Source organism: Pseudorasbora parva, chromosome 10 (assembly GCF_024679245.1).
Source record: "Pseudorasbora parva isolate DD20220531a chromosome 10, ASM2467924v1, whole genome shotgun sequence".
In the NCBI taxonomy this organism is placed as follows: Eukaryota; Metazoa; Chordata; class Actinopteri; order Cypriniformes; family Gobionidae; genus Pseudorasbora; species Pseudorasbora parva.
Window position 1 is genome coordinate 36,117,388 of NC_090181.1, and position 18,204 is coordinate 36,135,591.

Sequence of the window (18,204 nt, forward strand, 5' to 3'; positions counted from 1 at the left end):
CGACGTTGGGAGTAGAACGAGCACTTTTTCTCCCGGTGTGAATTTGCGTAGTTTAGTACCCCTGTTATATGACCGGCTCTGGCGGTCCTGGGCCTGCAACAAATTCTCCCTAGATAGCCGCCCCAATGTGTGGAGTTTTGTTCGCAAGTCCATGACGTACTGAATTTCGTTTTTGGCCAACGAAGGCCCCTCCTCCCAAGTTTCTCGTAGGACGTCCAGCACCCCCCGTGGCTGTCGCCCGTAGAGAAGCTCGAAGGGGGAAAACCCCGTGGAGGCTTGCGGGACCTCGCGCACAGCAAATAAGAGGGGTTCTAACCACCGATCCCAATTTTTGGCGTCTTCCTGTACGAATTTACGGATCATGGATTTAAGAGTGCGATTAAATCGTTCGACCAAGCCGTCTGTTTGTGGGTGATAGACGCTGGTTCGAATGGATTTAATGCCCAATAATCCGTACAATTCGCTTAACGTGCGTGACATAAACGCCGTGCCTTGATCAGTGAGGATTTCTTTCGGAATCCCCACCCGGGAGATTAAACGAAACAGTGCGTCCGCAACACTCTTCGCCGAGATGTTGCGGAGAGCCACTGCTTCCGGATATCGTGTTGCGTAGTCCACGATAACTAGCGCAAAACGATGTCCGCGTGCGGATCGCTCTAATGGCCCGATGAGGTCCATCGCAATTCTCTCGAAGGGGACCTGCATTAATGGTAGGGGGCGCAATGGCGCTTTTGGGGCGGCCAGTGGGTTCACCAACTGACATTCAGGACAAGACGCGCACCACCTGCGCACATTGTCATGAATGCCTGGCCAAAAAAATCGGGTCATTAAACGATTCAGCGTGGCCGCCTGTCCCAGGTGGCCCGCCATCGGGTTAGAGTGAGCCGCCTGGAAAAGCATTTCCCGGCGGCTCTTTGGTACTAACAACTGGGTTGTATCCACTTTTGTCTGAGCGTCTTGGGTCACTCGATACAACCTATCCTTAATTATGGCAAAATAAGGATACGTGACGGGCAATGCGGGTTGGAGGGACTGACCGTCGATAGTGCGGACCTGTTGGAAAGCATGTTTTAGAGTCTCATCTTGGGACTGCTCCAGAGGGAAGTCATCGCGGTCCGAGAGAATCAGTCTCTCAACCCCGCTCGGTTCCTCTGAAGCTGTTCCCAAGGGTCCCGTATCAGTCTCGCCAACCTGCACTCGCACCGCCCCGTTCCTAGCCTTGTTTCCCCAAGCGGCATCCGCGCATAACGACCCCAATAACGCCGAAAAGGCGGGCCAATTCGTCCCCAGAATTAGCGGATGCCGGAGGTGGGGACTAACCGCCACCTCAACATTATGCTTTTTCCCCCTAAACTGTATCGTGACTGGGACAACCGGATATTCCACCACATCCCCGTGCACACACCGCACCTTAACCATGCGGCTTGTATCCAATGCCCTAGGCTGCATCAGGCTTTGATGGATCGAGGTTTGGTTACATCCTGAATCCACCAAGGCCTGATATGTACCCCCCTTGATACTTACAGGAATTTGGTACTCTCCTGCTTGATCGGGGGTGGTCCGCTGGACGTCCGGGATCCGGATCATTGTTCCGATGTCCATCATTGTTCCGGTCCACAAAATGATCCGGATCGCCGCACCGCCAGCAGGCCAGCCCAGGCCTACCCGCCGCCCCGGCGGCGGGGAGTGGGTTGGAGGATGAGCGCGGAAAGGGGGCGGAACCAGAGCCATTGTCACCACCAGGCCCCAGCGGCCCCGCCCCCCTGGGCGGGACCCGCGAACTCCCAGACGGTCCAAGGCCCATCCCACCCCTGCCTCTGGGGGGGACGCGAGGAGGGCCTGGAGGGCGGGACCTGGGGAGAGGGACAGGTCGAGAGAGAGAGAAAGAGAGGGGGGAGAGAGAGAGGGAGAAGTTAGTGGGGGTTCGCCGACCCCCGGGCACGCCACCAGGTGGTCCTCCGCCAGGTGGATGGCCGTCTCCAGCGACGTGGGCCGGTGGCACTGGACCCACTCGGCGGTCTTCCTGGGGAGCCGAGTGATAAACTGCTCCAGCACCACCAGATCGACAACATGGTCCACGTCGCTGCCGCCGGCCAGCAGCCATCTGCGGCACTCGTCCCGGAGCTGTTGGGCCAATGCGAAGGGTCGACCGGACTCACCCCACTCCAGGGAGCGGAAACGCTGGCGGTGTTGTTCTGGGGTCCGGCCGACCCGCTGAAGTATGGCCCTCTTCAGGTCGTCGTAGTCCAGGAGGTTCGCGACCGGTAGATGTTGCGCGGCCGCCTGGGCTTCGCCGGATAGAAGGGGGATGAGGCGCACCGGCCACTGTGCCCGGGGCCACCCGCAGGCCTCCGCGGCCTTCTGGAACAGATCCACGAAGGCCTCCGGGTCGTCTTCCGGCCCCATCTTCTGTAGGGGCACGTGCACCGGTGCGCTGGCCCGCCCAGCGGCCTCGGCGCGAACCTCCCGGTCCATCCAGCTCCGGAACCGCTCGCGGTCCTCTTGCTGGCCTTGGACGATTGCCTCGAAGCGGCGCTCCTGTTCGGTCCGAAGGTCCAGCAATGCCTTATGATGTTCCTGGTGGAGGACCGCGAGGGAGTTGATGATTTCCGCAAATGGCGAGGCGGAGGGCGTTGTCATGGCGGCGGCTCTGTCCTGCTTCCTTCCCGGGTTTCGGCACCAGTGTAGCAAGTTCGATATAGTGAGGAAGGAAGAGGACATGGGGGTCGGCAGGACTGTTGATGCTCTTTATTTTCTCAATAACTCAAATCACAACGTGCACACTTCAGCGTGTGTCTGTTTCTCATATGCTCAGTTTCGCTTCCGGGTCACGCACTTCCGGGTTCCGGATATCTCAGTGGGGCGCATCAACAGTCCGACTCTCTCTCTCCCTGGTCTCCGGTTCCGCTGGTGTTTTATCCCGTCTCCGCGCTCATTACTAGAACAAGAGACAGGTGTTATTAATCTGCGTCCAACCCACTCACTTACCGCTCGTCCCGCGGCCCTCTCTCCCGCTGCAGACCTCGCTGAACCACGCCCCCCTTGCCACAGATTGGTATGCAGAAAACAATTTAGCCATAACTCTGTGATCATTTTTTATTTGAATGTACTAAACAGATGATATGAACTTGAAGCAGTCAGGAAATGAAATGAATCAATCTGGTCTGAAGTCAAGAAATGTCCCACTGCCCAAACCTCCTATATACCATGGTTAGCCTGTTTTAACTTTGATGTAGAACTTTGAACTTGCTAAAGCACTTTTATTTATTTTTTCAATCCATTTTTTTATTAGTTTGATTTTTTTCTTCTTTTGAACATTAGTCAATATTCAGCTCATTCAGTTCAATGTGTACAAGTTCAGTGTGACAGTGTTTTAACTTTTTAACTAAACTTTTATTAATAAAAAATATTTTTCTTCTGCATAATCTATTTTTAAAGATACTCTTCAGAGAAGTGGGAAAAAAGATGAGGATGATCCCAAGCCCACAAGCTCTGATGTCTCAGGTGATTTAAACATATCGACACATATACAAAAGATAAATTAATGTATTAATGGTGTGTATAATGTGTTACTATACAGAGGTTTTTACACTTTATTTTGCCAAAACCCACCATATATGATGAACCTTTAGCTTAGTTTTACAAAGAAATACCAAGCCCATACTACAGATGAAAAACAAATAGAAACACTTAAATGTCTCTATCAAGAACTTAAAAATGTGACTATAACAATGTTTGAATATATTAATATTTATGTTTTTTTATGAATTTTATGAAGACCCTTACAACCCTCTGGAGGCCTGTTGTGGGTCCCCTGACCCCGGTTAGAAAAGCCATGCATTCGTGTATTAAAAGCCACTTACTTCTATATCTTCCTAAAATTTGTATACACAATGGTGTGTAGGCCTATACATTGTTTATTCATTGTGTATACAAGGTTTGTTATGACAAAAGATTAGGTGATCATACTAATTTTAATGTGATAAACAGATGTGCATTTAAAGAAGTCAAGAAATGCAATGAAGCGAGTTGGTATGAAGACAAAGAATGTTCAGCTGACCAAAACTCCCAGACACCATGGTAAGTTTATGTTTTAACTTAGCAGAATCAGCTTTCTAATTCTATTTCTCAGATTTTGAATGTCTTATGTCTTTTCTTGAAAGTAGTCAAGAGTCTACTTATTCAGAAAGCTCTGTGTGTCAAAACATCTGGCGAGTATGAAACATTTTTCTCTTAAATTGAATCTGGTTAAGCTAATTTGATCATTCTAATTCACATTGTTCAGGTGACCGTTTGGATGATAACAATGAAAGCCCTGATGACAGTTGTTTAAACTCAAGCCAGCCCAACCCAGTATTCTTAGGTGAGACAATAGATATTCCCTTTAACACACTGTGACGGGGTGAAGAAGTACACGACACAGGATGGCAGGTGAAATCCCCGAAGGGTGGATTTATTGGTGTCAGAGGGTTGAATGAAAGTAAGTGCGGCGTGTAGAGTGCTCTACGGCGTGGTTCTCTCTCTCTTCCGCTCTTCCTCTGTGCTCGCGGTGATAAGGGTCCGTGCTCTTACTGTCCGAGTGAGGGCTGGCCGTCACACGCTGCTCTCTGAGGGGGAACCGGAGACACCAGTTAACCGAGTCTTCTGGAGACATCACCTGTCGGCGGGCGGGTTTATAAAGCCGCCCGCTGATGATCTGCAGGTGTGACGGCTCAACCCGTGATGAGCGGGTGCAGGTGTGACTGCCTCGTTTCCAGGGCAACGCTTGATGAGCGCTCGGGACACTTGTCACAACATGCACATCACAAGGTACCTTAAGAGAATTTTGTGTCGTGACTCTCACAGATACTCTTCAGGGAAATGTGGCAATCCATGAGGATGATCATCCCAAAAGCTCTGCTTCTTCAGGTGAGTTAAAATTTAATATAATTTTATTGTGCGTGTGTATGTGTGTGTGCGTGCGTGCGTGCTTTTTTTTTTTTTTTTTTTACATTGTACCAAATGTCCCCACAATTAAAGTGAACCACCTACATGTGCATTGTGGATCAAACGATCAGGGGAAAAAGGGTTTAATTGATGTAGAAAAATAAATATAGAAACAATATAACTGATTTAGATAAATGCAATTTCACTGACCTTATGTATGTAATTTTGATAACAGGGAAGGAACCAAAGTGAACAAATTGCAAAGTCACCATGGAGAAATTGTTTGGTATTTGATATATCAATTACATTTGTTACAGTATTTATTCATCTTTGTTAATGTACGTAATTTAAAAAAATATATACAGCTGTTCATTGTTGGTGTTAGTTCACCCTGCATTAACTAATGTTAATAAATACAATTTTGATTTTAATGATGTATTAGTAAATATTTAAATTAACATTAACGATGATTAATACATGCTGTATAAATTCAGTTTATTTTAGTTCATGTTTACTAATGTAGTTAAATAATACAAACTAATAAAACCTTATTGTAAAGTGTTACCATTATTATTTCTTTATTTATTCCTTCTAATTTTTGAACACATATTACTGCTAGAAAATAGTGCCAAGACTACTGCAAACTTTCTCTCAATTGTGGTATATAATGAACTTGTATTCTCTATCACACATTAACCTCAAGAACTTGAATAAAATATTAGTCAGGAAAAGATAAATGAATAGCCAGAGACCAGCATGTTCTAAACCTTATTGCTGTCCAAATGCAGTCCATACTGATCGCAAACTAGTAATGATAAAAACCTCTTTAAATTTTTACGTTTGTTACTTGTTCCTGTTCATACTGTCCATTTGAAATCAACCCTGAAATCAACTCAAAGAGATCTGTCACAGCCTTCATTTTTCCACTATGGCAGCTGAAAAGGACAGGTTACCTGACGAGCTGAAACTGAAGACTGAAGTAGGGCTGCTGGGTGGAGTGTCTCTCATTGCAGGGGTTATGGTTGGTTCTGGAATCTTCATGTCTCCTCAGTATGTTCTGCTTTATATTGGGAGTCCAGGTGCTAGTCTGTTAATATGGGCTGCCAGTGGATTGTTGGCCATGCTAGCTTCTTTGTGCTACGCTGAATTAGGAACTGTTATTCGTGAGTCTGGAGGAGAGTATATTTACATCTTGCGCACTTCAGGCAATATCATGGCCTTTATATGTGCTTTCACCAATAACATTGTGATGAGACCAACTAGCATGATTGCAGTGGCACTTATCTTTGCCCAAAATGCCCTTGCACCTTTCTATGATGATTGCCTACCACCAAATGGAGCAGTGAAATATTTAGCAGCCTTCGGAATTATAGCATTGACAGCTGTGAACTGCTTGAATGTGCGCTCCTCAATCACAGTCACAGTGTTATTCATGGCTATGAAGCTGCTGGCACTTATAATAATTGTGATTGGGGGAGTTGTGCTATTCATTCAAGGTGACATCTCCAACAGCTTCCAAAACTCCTTTGATGGGACCAAGCTGAGCATCAGACACCTGGGAATAGCATTTTACCAGGGTTTGTGGTCCTATGATGGCTGGAACACTTTAAACCATGTTACTGAAGAGATCAATCATTCTGAGGTAATTATGTCCTCAATGTTTTCCATACTGACAACAGAAAGGGAGCTAACTTTGATAGTTTTGCACACAAAGTGCAATTCGAAAGACATCTATATTATTATTAATTGTTCATATTTAATTATTTATTTGAAATCTGTAACAAAACATACAGTGCATTTTACAAATCAAGGGCAAAGATTACAGTGTCCTGATGTGAATCTTCTAGAATTCGATGTCGAGTCATTTACAATGGATCTGAAAGTGCATTTATGTGATAGTATTTGTAAAAGAGTTTAATGACAAGTGACAGGAACAATTGCACATACATCATTTTCTTTTTTTGAGACTGGTTCTAATGGTGCGTTTATACTGCAGTGGACTGAGAGGAGTAGAGTGGCTGTTTTCAATCCCTTCCTTGAGCTTCATGTTTGTGTTGTGAATTGAGGGACTGATATTTTTCACATTTGTCTGACTCTGAACAGACAAATTGCATGTGAAAATCAGACCAAATTCATGTCGGTGTGAACAGGCCTTTAGTCAGCGGATGTATATCAGGAACAGGGTGTATTTGTATGCAAAAAAAGATGTATAGGAATAATGTGCCCAAAATAGGATAGTATAGCCTGTATACTGATACTGTATAGCCTTTTCAATGTAGCAAGGTTCCTTTTTCCTATATTACAGCTCTGTACACTCTCAACTAACATGTTCTCAACCAACTTTGCTTTACTTGAACCAACTTCAACCTTTACTTTGCTACCTTCAAAATTAGACAAATGAAACCCAAAACAAATTACTTTATTGTCACTGCACTATATACACAAATTGAAAATGTATGGCGCTAGGTGGTTGTGTTCTGACAGTATTCCAGTCTTGCAGTGTCAATGTACAATGTGGGGGAAAAACTTTCTGAGTTTGCTGGTTTGCCAATAGAGGGTTCTACAGCAGCTTCTGGTGAGAGAGGAATAATCATCATATTAAAGTCACTGGTTGAGATGACCTGTGACCTTAATAGGAGTGTTTCTACTGTCTGGCCAAAAAGCAAGTGTGCTATTGTGTGCCAGGGCCAATTACATTTCACCGTCAGTTGCTTGATCAGGCCTCCTCTGGTCCATCATTAAAGAGTCAACACCGCTACTAATTTCTTAAGTTATCATATCAGGCTACCAGCTAACTTGAACATTTACAGGGTTAGTTAACTATAGACATATAAATACATTTTCAGCTCAGTGTTCACTTTCAGACACCAGTGAGTGTTAAATCTGTGTCAAATTTTAAATTGTATGATAGAGGTGTGCGATACCGCTAGATTTGGTATCGATCCGATACCAAGTAAATACAGGGCCAGTATCGCCGATACCGATACTTTTTTAATAATTAAGGTGGATGTGTCTTCAACCTAAATCAAGATGAATTTTCATGACTTTTAATTTGTTTTTGTGATTTGCATTTTAAGTTAATCAGTGCTACAAAAGCTTTTGTTCAGAAACAACTTTTGGTTACTTCTGCTTTATTTAAATAAACAGTTACAAAATGATTACTTCACAAATATAAAAAATGTAAAAACAAATTCTCTTTTCAAGTAGCATGTTAACAAAAAATGTTTCTCCTTTTTAGTGCACTTCTTTTCAGGATTTTTTTCTTAAATAAACAAAGTCACAAAGTTTTGCTTCACAATAAATATAAAAAATGTAAAACAAATTCTCCTTGTAATACGATATAATGCTGAAAATTAAAGTGCGTGGCTGAGCGGCGCGCGCGCCTGACTGCTGGTGGTAGCGCTATAGTGGTGAGTCACGTGATGGTACAAAACAGGAGAGGGGGAGGAGAGCAGTGTCGACTCGAGCACGAGCAGCACACTCTCTTGAGAGCTTCCTCTGCTCTGACAGCAGCAGCATTTTGACAAACACGGCCAGGTCGCAAAACGAGAGAAACTGAAACTTAAGTATCGATATTTTCAGGTTGGTATTGATCAATACCGATACCAACGTTGGTATTGATATTAGTATCGATCTGCCCACCTCTATTGTATAAATTTATACAACCTCCATTTTTAATTTTTATCCACCTCCATTTTTAAATTTTTTGTTTAAATCGATTAATAGATATCAACCCTTATAAAAAGCTTCCAGAATACTGATATTCTTATCTATCCATACTGCTTTCTGTCATTTATTCTGCCTCAACTTGCCAAATCAACTGCAGCGATTTTGCAGCCACTCTCAAAAATTCGACACATAATCCAATCCATCATAGATTAACTACACAAATGAATTCTGAATTCACTCACGTCTGCTGCTGCAGGTTATTTGAATTCAATTAGATTCACTGGGGCTTGTAATTAAAAACTGTGCATATTTGGAGAATTTTTTTTTTTACATATGCATACACTGTAAAAAAAATGTTGGTTTAACTTAAAAAAGTAAGTAACCTGGTTGCCTTAAAATTTTGAGTTTATTGAAATGAAAAATTTGAGTTGATACAATGAAGGTAATTGGTTTAATGAATAGAAACTCAAAATATTATTGTATCAGAATCACACAAATAAATTGGATAAATCATGAAAATTGCACCATTTGGCTGAGTCATCGCAAATAAAACTTTTAACTTTTAATGAATATTTTAATGAAGGTTGTCGATTCTCAAAAAAATCATTGTTTTAACTCAAATTTTTTATTTCAAATAACTCAAAATTTTAAGGCAACCAGGTAACTTATTTTTTAAATATTTTTTTACAGTGTAGGCGTAATTCGCGGATGGGACGTCACCACCCCTTTTTGAAACATCTTGTAGCACGGATGAACCTAACTAATACAAACAAAACATCTCTTGTTAACTAGAAGAGCAAAATTTAATTTGTTTGTTAAATAAGAGGCGATCTGGCACTCGTTGCCGCTGACTGTTATCAGTGGCACAGATTTCTCTTGTGGCTCGTGCTTACTGTGTAGTCTTCACACAGATGAGCGCCTAACGCTTAACGCCGTTGCAGATACTTTGGTAACACTTTATAATAACGTTCAGTTGTAACTAAGTCATTTAAGTGGTTAGTTAATGATGAACTAATCATTCACAAATGTGATATGCTAACATTTTATGAATGTTTTGTAAATTCCGTTACAAGTCGATTAGTAAATGATTAACTAATGATTTATGAAACATGACTACACGTTCATAAATGATTAATGAGTGATTTGTTAATTGTTTTACATCTATTTAGTAGATTCAGTTATAAGTAATTTACAATTGATTAGTTAATGATGAACTAAGGATTTACAAAACATGACAATCCATTTCATAAATGTTACTAAATTGTTATTTTTTTGTATATTTTGTAGATTCAGTTATAAATTATTTACAAGTAATTAGACAATGCTAAACTAATCATTTACAAATCAGGATTATACATTCATAAATGATCAAGTGTAATATGCTAACAATTTGCAAATCTGTGGTAAGTTATCTTTAAAAAAATAGCATATCATAAAATAATCAAACAGATCCTTAAATGGTTATTAAGTTACTAGTTAATATATTATTAATCACTGAAATGTCAGTTGTACCATTATCTCAATAAACAATTGTTAATCATGAACAAATGATGATCAAACCATTAGTAAAGAATGAATATACATTTTTTGATACATCATTAAATTTTTAAGCTAGTCTGTTAAAACCCACAAAATGCATTTATGCTAAAGCTATTTTTTAAAGAATGATAAATTACTAGTTGTCAAATTAATAACCATTTTAGAATGACAAAGTCAGGGGATTGCAGTGCTAAATTAAGTTAAATCCTTTCACTTAACGGTGCAGACTTGTGTTGTGAGGGGTCTAGTGATAATATGAACTGCTTTTACCCTCCAGTGAAGCATCAGGTGCACGTGTCAGAGAAGACAGCTGTCTATACCCTCACCAGTCAGCATTTACATTAAAGTACACACTACAAAGTGTTCATCACCTGTTAGAGATGATGTTGTAAACACATGAATAAATAATTTACAAATCTTTATCACCCGTTTCAAATGATCTGTACATGTATACAAAGCATTTACAAAACTTTCTGCATCCCCTAATCTAAAGTGTAGACTATTCATCACTTCTAAATGTTTTACACATCATTTGTAGATATTTTTCACCCGTTACAAGTGCGTCCATTGATTTCTACAACAAATGTAACGTTAAATGTGAAAATTAAATTCTTCTATTCCTCACCAGTTGCAATAGAAATGTGTAAATAGGTAATTCATCTAATTACTGTAAGCATTTAACTCCAATTCGTCACATAACCAATCCCTTTCCTAAACCTACCCGTGTGTTTTAAATATATATATATATATATATATATATATATATATATATATATATATATATATATATATATATATATATATATATATATATATATATATATATATATAAATAAAACATATAAATATCTTCATTGTATACCAACATCACTGCGGATCTTTGTGAGATTGCGTTTATTGAATGAGTGACAGCTTTTAGTGAATATAAAGTATATTACCACCACTACACGCTTCAAAACACGGACCCATCCACATATACATGCGGGATTCACTTGAAAAATGTGATGAATGACAGTTATAAACATTCTTGTCGAATTGAGGCTCGTAAAAATGTCAGGAAAACACGATTCCTGGCTGCACATCATTATCCATGGATCACTTAATCTTTGGTAAGTTGTAAGGATTGTTTGCTCTACTCGTGTTTTCCTCCATTAACTCCAGTCATGCAGCAGCTCTTCTGCCACTCAGCCCCGGCTGAGGGGGCGTGTTACGGCGGGAAAGTGATGTCGATGCATTCCCTCTATTATTTGAATGATAAATATGTGTTCATAAAGGTATCATCATTTCAAAGATTAAAACATTAAGATCAACTCTGTTCTTCACATAAAGATAGCGTATGACTTCAGAAACCTTGGAATGCAACATAATAGTTTTATACTGTTTTTAGTCAGTTTTTTGCAATAAAAGTAGCCTATTAATATTTATAAAATCATGTCTACAAATGCAAATAACTAAATACGTCTTGATCTGATGCATTGGGAATGCCTTATATAGGCTACTCATCATTTACTAATGGTTTGATTATCATTTGTTCATGATTAACAATTTAATGAGATAATGGTATTTTGACATTTCAGTGATTAGTAATATATTAACTAGTAACCTCACCATTTACTAAGGATCTGTTTGATTATTTTATGAAATGCTATTTTTTTTAAAGATAGGCCTAACTTATGACAGATTTGTAAATCGTTAGCATATTAATAATTTATGAATGTATAATCATGATTTGTAAATTATTAGTTTATCATTATCTAATAACTTGTAAATAATTTATAACTGAATCTACAAAACATACAAGTTACATTTATTAAATGCATTGTCATGTTTTGTAAATTATTAGTTCATCATTAACTAATTAATTGTAAATTACTTAAAACTGAATCTACTAAATATAAGTAAAACAGTTAACAATTGACTCATTAATAATTTATGAACGCGTAGTCATGTTTCATAAATCATTAGTTAATAATTTACTAATCACTTGTAAATGACTTGTAACGGAATTTCCAAAACATTCGTAAAATGTTAGCATATCACTTGATAATCATTTATGAATGTTTTGTAAATGATTAGTTCATCATTAACTGACCACTTATAAATGACTAACAACTGAACGTTATTATAAAGTGTTACCATTACGGGCAAAGTTTGCGAATCTATGCCTTTATTCACACCAACGCTATATTGTGTTTAGATGCAAGAATTAAACCTCTATATCAATAAATGTGATAACGCTTTAGATTACGGCCCGGTGACTAATGATGTTGGTGTGGTTTTTACATTCAAAAACATCATATCTAATAGTAATAAGTAATAGGCTATTTTCTACACTGGTTTTGAAGCTCTCTCCAAAATGCTGGGTTTTGATGGGCGTGCAGGAGACTCGGAAGTAAACGCCCACAGCTAGGATTGGAGAAGATTTTTATATTTAATAAGCTTAAGTTCCCCTGTCAGTGACATTTACATTACATTTACATTTAATCATTTAGCAGACACTTTTATCCAAAGTGACTTACAAAAAAAAGGGGGGGGGGGGGGGGGGGGGGTATTCTCTCGATCACAGGGCTCGTAAATGTCTTTATCAAACAAAAACAATGTTTTATTTCTCATTGGCCTCCGATTGATTGAACTATTTTTACATTACACATAACCCGCAAGATCGGACGATATAAACGCAAACCACGCAGACACATACACGTTTGGCGTGCGCGCCGCCCTTCAGACATCAACTTGAGAGAGAGATTAGCAGAACAAGAACGGTATACTAAGAGATTCATCGTCATGCCGGGCTTTGCGAGCCCTGGCTCATACGAGTCCAGCGTACTAAATGTATGCTCTGTTAGACACGTACACATAAGCATCTATAACAATGCAGTAGTATTACATATAAAAACACGCTTTACTCACATACTGGTGTGTTGCACCATTCCTGTCGGATCCCAATCCAGCATCGACCGAAGATTTGTTTACAAACAATCCCGCAGTGAACTGAATTGAATGTCTTCCCCATGTGAGCTGGAACTTAATTAAAAATAGTTCAACCACTCATTAATATTAGGATCAGAAGGAAGCTTATGCAGCGACTGTGTTTTTCCACAACCAGGAATAGCGCAATATCTTAATCTTCCTTGGCATATTTATTGTTGTTGGCTATAGCTAGCAGGGCTACTGGATTAGACGCGCTGTAGATTCTGTAGAGGCGGTGTTTCATCGCCCACTGACGCCAGTAGGAAGCACAGGACCGTTTGCTGAGCCTGGTGTCTATAAAAGCTTTTCTTTGACTAACAAGGAAGTTTTCAGCTCTGAAAAAGTTAATTTACAGCATAATGTTGGGCAATTATAGTGTAACTATTAAGTAGCCTAAGAATACTTGTAGGTATATGGGAACATTAACAAATTATTATTTGAAATTAACAAATTATTTATGGGGTAGCCTAATTATCTGTGTAGTTACAGGATAAGTATGAATCTGCGGGCTATAAATTAAAGTTTGTTCTTGCTCCCCTCTTGTTTCATGTAGTTACAGGGTAAGTACGACTCTGCGTGCCTGTACATTATAATGGCTCTTGATCCCCTCTTGTTTCATGTAGTTACAGGTTAAGTACAATAAAAACCATACACAATCTGATATCACTCAGAAATATTTATTTGAAAAAACGACTTCAAATTCAGAATAGATCAATGACACTTCTTATTCATTTTTTTTTTTAAATAAACTTTTAATTTCAAATGATAACGTCCTGACAGAAAGAGACACGTTTTGTCCCTTTTGTCTTTCTTTTATTTTCTTGTTCCTCTTATTCGTAATTTCCATTGATGGATCTGTCTTGTTGTTACAAGCACGCCAGGCTCCACCCTTTCCCAGACACCACGCTTAAGCCTAGTTCACACTGCCTGATTTTTGCCCCGATTTTGAGTCACAGTCAGGTTTTGTGAAATCGCCGACAAATGCAGAGATCATAGGCAAATTGGTGCTTGTGCATCGAGTGACAATCACGCTGTGTGAATAATCAAAGACGCGATCAGAGAGAATCGCAGACGAGTTGCCGACGCTTCTGAGATATTTGGCATGCTAAATATCTGGACCTGTCGGCGATTCAAACTCCTGGTGTGTGAACAGCGTTCTGACTGAAAATCAGATTCTTTCGCCATAATCTTTTTTCTTTTTCTCCATAAATCCGCGCATATACAGTTTGAAGCAAACTTAGTGCAGTTTATCATTTTTAATAACAAATCTATGTCTCGCACGAGAACTCCGGTCTGTCGCACGTGTGATCTTGCGTTGTTTACTTGTCACATCGCACGTGTAGTTGGGAAGCGTAGTTTGCGCACCGGAGAGCGCGAGAGTTGTCAGCGATTCTTCCTCTTGTTTAGTCATGCAGTGTGAACCCCTCTATCGTCAAACCATCGTGCAGTGTGAAAAGAGCAGTGACCCGACGAGTTTGAAAATCGTGCAGTCTGAACTAGGCTTTACAGTCACCAGAGTACTGATCACACGCACCTGCACTCCATCAGCACGCCAATCAACAATAGCACTTAAAGTCCCTGTAAAGGCAATTCTATGAAAATATTCTAAACATTATAAATGTTAGAAATGTATTGCTAAAACACACTGCAAAGACTGTGAACTGTAAAGTACTAAATTGTGGAGTTAGACCGTTATACAGTTTTTCACCATTGCTGTGCTCCGGATTTTCTAGGCGGGGCTAAAACGCTGGCTCGATGACGCACTGGAGCCTCTTATCCTGGCCCCGCTATAACTGTCGATGACGCACTGAGGCTCATAACTAGAGCACATTTGCATCAGTTTGCTGCTCAATCGCGAGTACTATTAGTTACTATAGGATACAGTTTAGCTAGCTATGCCTTCGTCGCAGAAATGTGTTACCTGGATGTAGGTACTTACAAAACAGTTCAGTGTCCTAATTTAAATTTCCGAAAAAACGGCCCCCCGAAGCTCCCGTCCAGGGCCTGTAGAGTCTCTTCCGGTCTGACTGAGAAGGCCTACAGGTCCTGTGGCCAGGCCGTGTCCGCCCTGCATGCCATGGCGTTGCTTCAGGTGCATCAAACACAGGCACTCATGGACATGCACGAGGGTATTCCTGGCCCAGAGCTCCTCCGGGAGCTACTCCGGGTGGCGACGGACCCCCCCCCCCCCCCCCCCCCCCCCCCAGCTCAGGGGCATTCACTTCACCTTCGTGCTGAAGATGCGTGCCCCGGTGCTTCAGGCGGAGATCGCAGTCCTACTGGCGAAGGACGTGATCGGGCCGGTCCCTCCAGCCCATATGAAGACCGGCTGTCACAGCCTGTACTTCGTTATACCCAAGAAAAGTGGCGGGTTACGGCCGATCTTGGATCTGTGGTTCTCGAACTGGTCCCTTCACAGGCTGCCGTTCGGAATGTTAACACAGAAATGCATCCTTAGGTGCATCCGTCCCCAAGATTGGTTTGCAGCGATCGACCAGAAGGGAGCGTACTCGATTCTCCCGCGGCACAGACCGTTTCTACGCTCCGTGTTGGACGCACGAGAATTTCAGTTCAAAGCCCCACCTTTCGGGCTTCTGGTGCTAGAGCACCTCAGCCAGTTGGGGCTTCAGGTCAACTGGCAGAAGAGCAGACTCTGCCCGATGCAGAGGTTCTCTTTTCACAGTATGGAGCTGGATTCGGTTGCCCTGACAGCGCGTCTCACCAAGGAGCGCATCCAGCAGTGTTGAACTGCTTGAATTTGTTCAAACGCAGGACGGCGGTCCCACTGAAACAATTTCAGAGGCTCCTGGGGCATATGGCATCCGTAACGGCGGTCACGCCGCTCGGGCTGCTCCATATGAGACCGCTTCAACGCTGGCTACACGACCGAGTCCCGAGGTGGGCGTGGCACAGCGGAGCCCTCCGTGGTTTAGTTACACCAAGGTGCCGCCAAACCTTCAGCCCGTGGTCTGTGTTTCTATGGGCGGAGGCGCCCCTAGAACAGGTATCCAGGCATGCGATTGTCTCCACGGATGCCTCACCCACCGGCTGGGGTGCCACGTACAACGGGCGTGCAGTTTCAGGTCTGTGGACGGGGCCTCAACTGCAATGGCACATCAACTGCCTAGAGTTGTTAGCAGTTTGTCTTACCCTGAGCCGCGTCAAGACGCCGCTCCCAGGCAAGCACATTCTGGTCCGTACGGACAGCACTGCAGTTGTAGCGTACATCAACAAACAGGGTGGTCTATGCTCCCGTCGCATGTCACAACTCGCCTGCCACCTCCTGTTATGGAGTCAGAAGTATCTAAGGGCACTTCGTGCCACTCACATTCCGGGCCGGCTCAATCCTGTGGCCGATGAGCCCTCACGGCAGCCAGTGCTTCCAGGAGAGTGGAGACTCCATCCCCAGGCAGTCCAACTGCTTTGGGATGGCTTCGGGGCTGCACAGGTAGAGCTGTTTGCCGCCCCGGACACGGCCCATTGCCAGTGGTTTCGTTCCCTGACCGAGGGGACCCTCGGCACGGATGCGCTGGCACACAGCTGGCCCCGGGGCCTATGAAAATATGCGTTTCCCCCAGTGAGCCTTCTTGCACAGACAATGTGCAAGGTCAGGGAGGACGAGGAGCAGGTCCTGTTGATGGCGCCATACTGGCCCAACAGGACATGGTTCTCGGAACTAGTGCTCCTTGCGACAGCACCTCCTTGGCCCATTCCTCTGAGGAAGGACCTCCTGACTCAGAGACGGGGCTCCCTCTGGCACCCTCATCCAGACCTCTGGAAACTCCATGTCTGGTCTCTGGACAGGACACAGAGGTTCTAGGTGGCCTGCCATGGACTGTGGTAGACACCCTCACTTCCACTAGAGCTCCCTCTACGAGGCACCTCTATACGTTGAAGTGGAACCTGTTCATCAACTGGTGCTCTTGACCCCCGAAGATGTTCGGTCGGGCTGTGCTTTCCTTTCTACAGGACGGGTTGGAGAGAAGGCTGTCTCCCTCCACCCTCAAGGTGTATGTGGCCGCAATCGCGGCCCATCACGAACTAGTTGAAGGTAAGTCTTTGGGGAAGCACAACTTGATCGTCAGGTTCCTGAGGGGCGCGAGGAGATTAAATCCGCCTCGCCCCCCCCCCCAATACCTTCTTGGGACCTGTCTCTGGTGCTCAGTGCACTTCAGAGACCTCCCTTTGAGCCTTTGCAGTCAGTAGAGTTTAAAATTCTGTCTCTAAAGACAGTACTCCTGACGGCATTGGCCTCTATCAAGAGGGCAGGGGACCTGCAGGCATTTTCGGTCAATGAATTGTGCCTGGAATTCGGGCCTGGACTACTCTCACGTAATCCTGTGACCCCGGCCCGGATACGTGCCCAAGGTTCCCACCACTCCCTTCCGGGACCAGGTGGTGAGCCTACAAGCGCTGCCTTCGGAGGCAGACCCAGCACTGGCTTTTCTCTGTATGTCCGAGGACTTATATGGACAGAACGCAAAGCTTTAGGACCTCAGAGCAGCTCTTTGTCTGTTACGGAGGACAGCAGAAGGGAAAGGCTGTCTCCAAGCAGAGGATGGCCCACTGGATAGTAGATGCCATTGTCTTGGCGTATGAGTCCCAAGACATGCCCTGCCTGCTCGGGATTAGGGCCCACTCCACCAGGGGTGTAGCCTCTTCCTAGGCGCTGGCTCGTGGTGCCTCGCTGACAGATATTTGTAGAGCTGCGGGCTGGGCGACACCCAACACATTCGCTAGATTTTATAGCCTATGTGTAGAACCGGTATCTTCCCATGCACTCACTTCTCATAGTCGGTGGCACCAAAGGGCCCGTTCTAGTGTCGGCTTGCTGCGCCATTCCCTTCCTCATGGAACGGATACGTGCGCTCATATGCTCCAGTCGAGTTCCCCACTATGGCGAACCCTGTCGAGTCCTCCACAACCCGCGGCAGTCAGACATGGCAGAGAGTCTGACGCCAAGTCTAACACTCGTATGCATTGTGGACCTTGTGTTAGGCTGGGTTCCATATGTAGTAACCCCCACGGTGGTCCCATATGTGTATTCTCCACGGTATGGCTCCCTACAGCGTGCCCGTGTCTTTCCCTTGGCAGAGCCCA

At 43.2% G+C, this 18,204-nt stretch overlaps 1 protein-coding gene across 2 annotated transcripts in view; it reads left to right on the forward strand.

The window, feature by feature from the left end:
* The first annotated feature begins 4,704 nt into the window (after positions 1-4,704).
* Positions 4,705-18,204, forward strand: part of zmp:0000001267 (b(0,+)-type amino acid transporter 1) — a 168,448-nt gene continuing 154,948 nt past the window's right edge. The window contains exon 1 of one of the 2 annotated variants that reach the window (XM_067456014.1): positions 4,705-4,908. In XM_067456014.1, the coding sequence (XP_067312115.1) occupies positions 4,861-4,908 (48 nt within the window). In that variant the 5' untranslated portion in view covers positions 4,705-4,860. Of the gene's footprint in view, positions 4,909-5,702; positions 6,569-18,204 lie in introns of those variants that run through there. The other variant, XM_067456012.1, reaches the window with a different exon arrangement.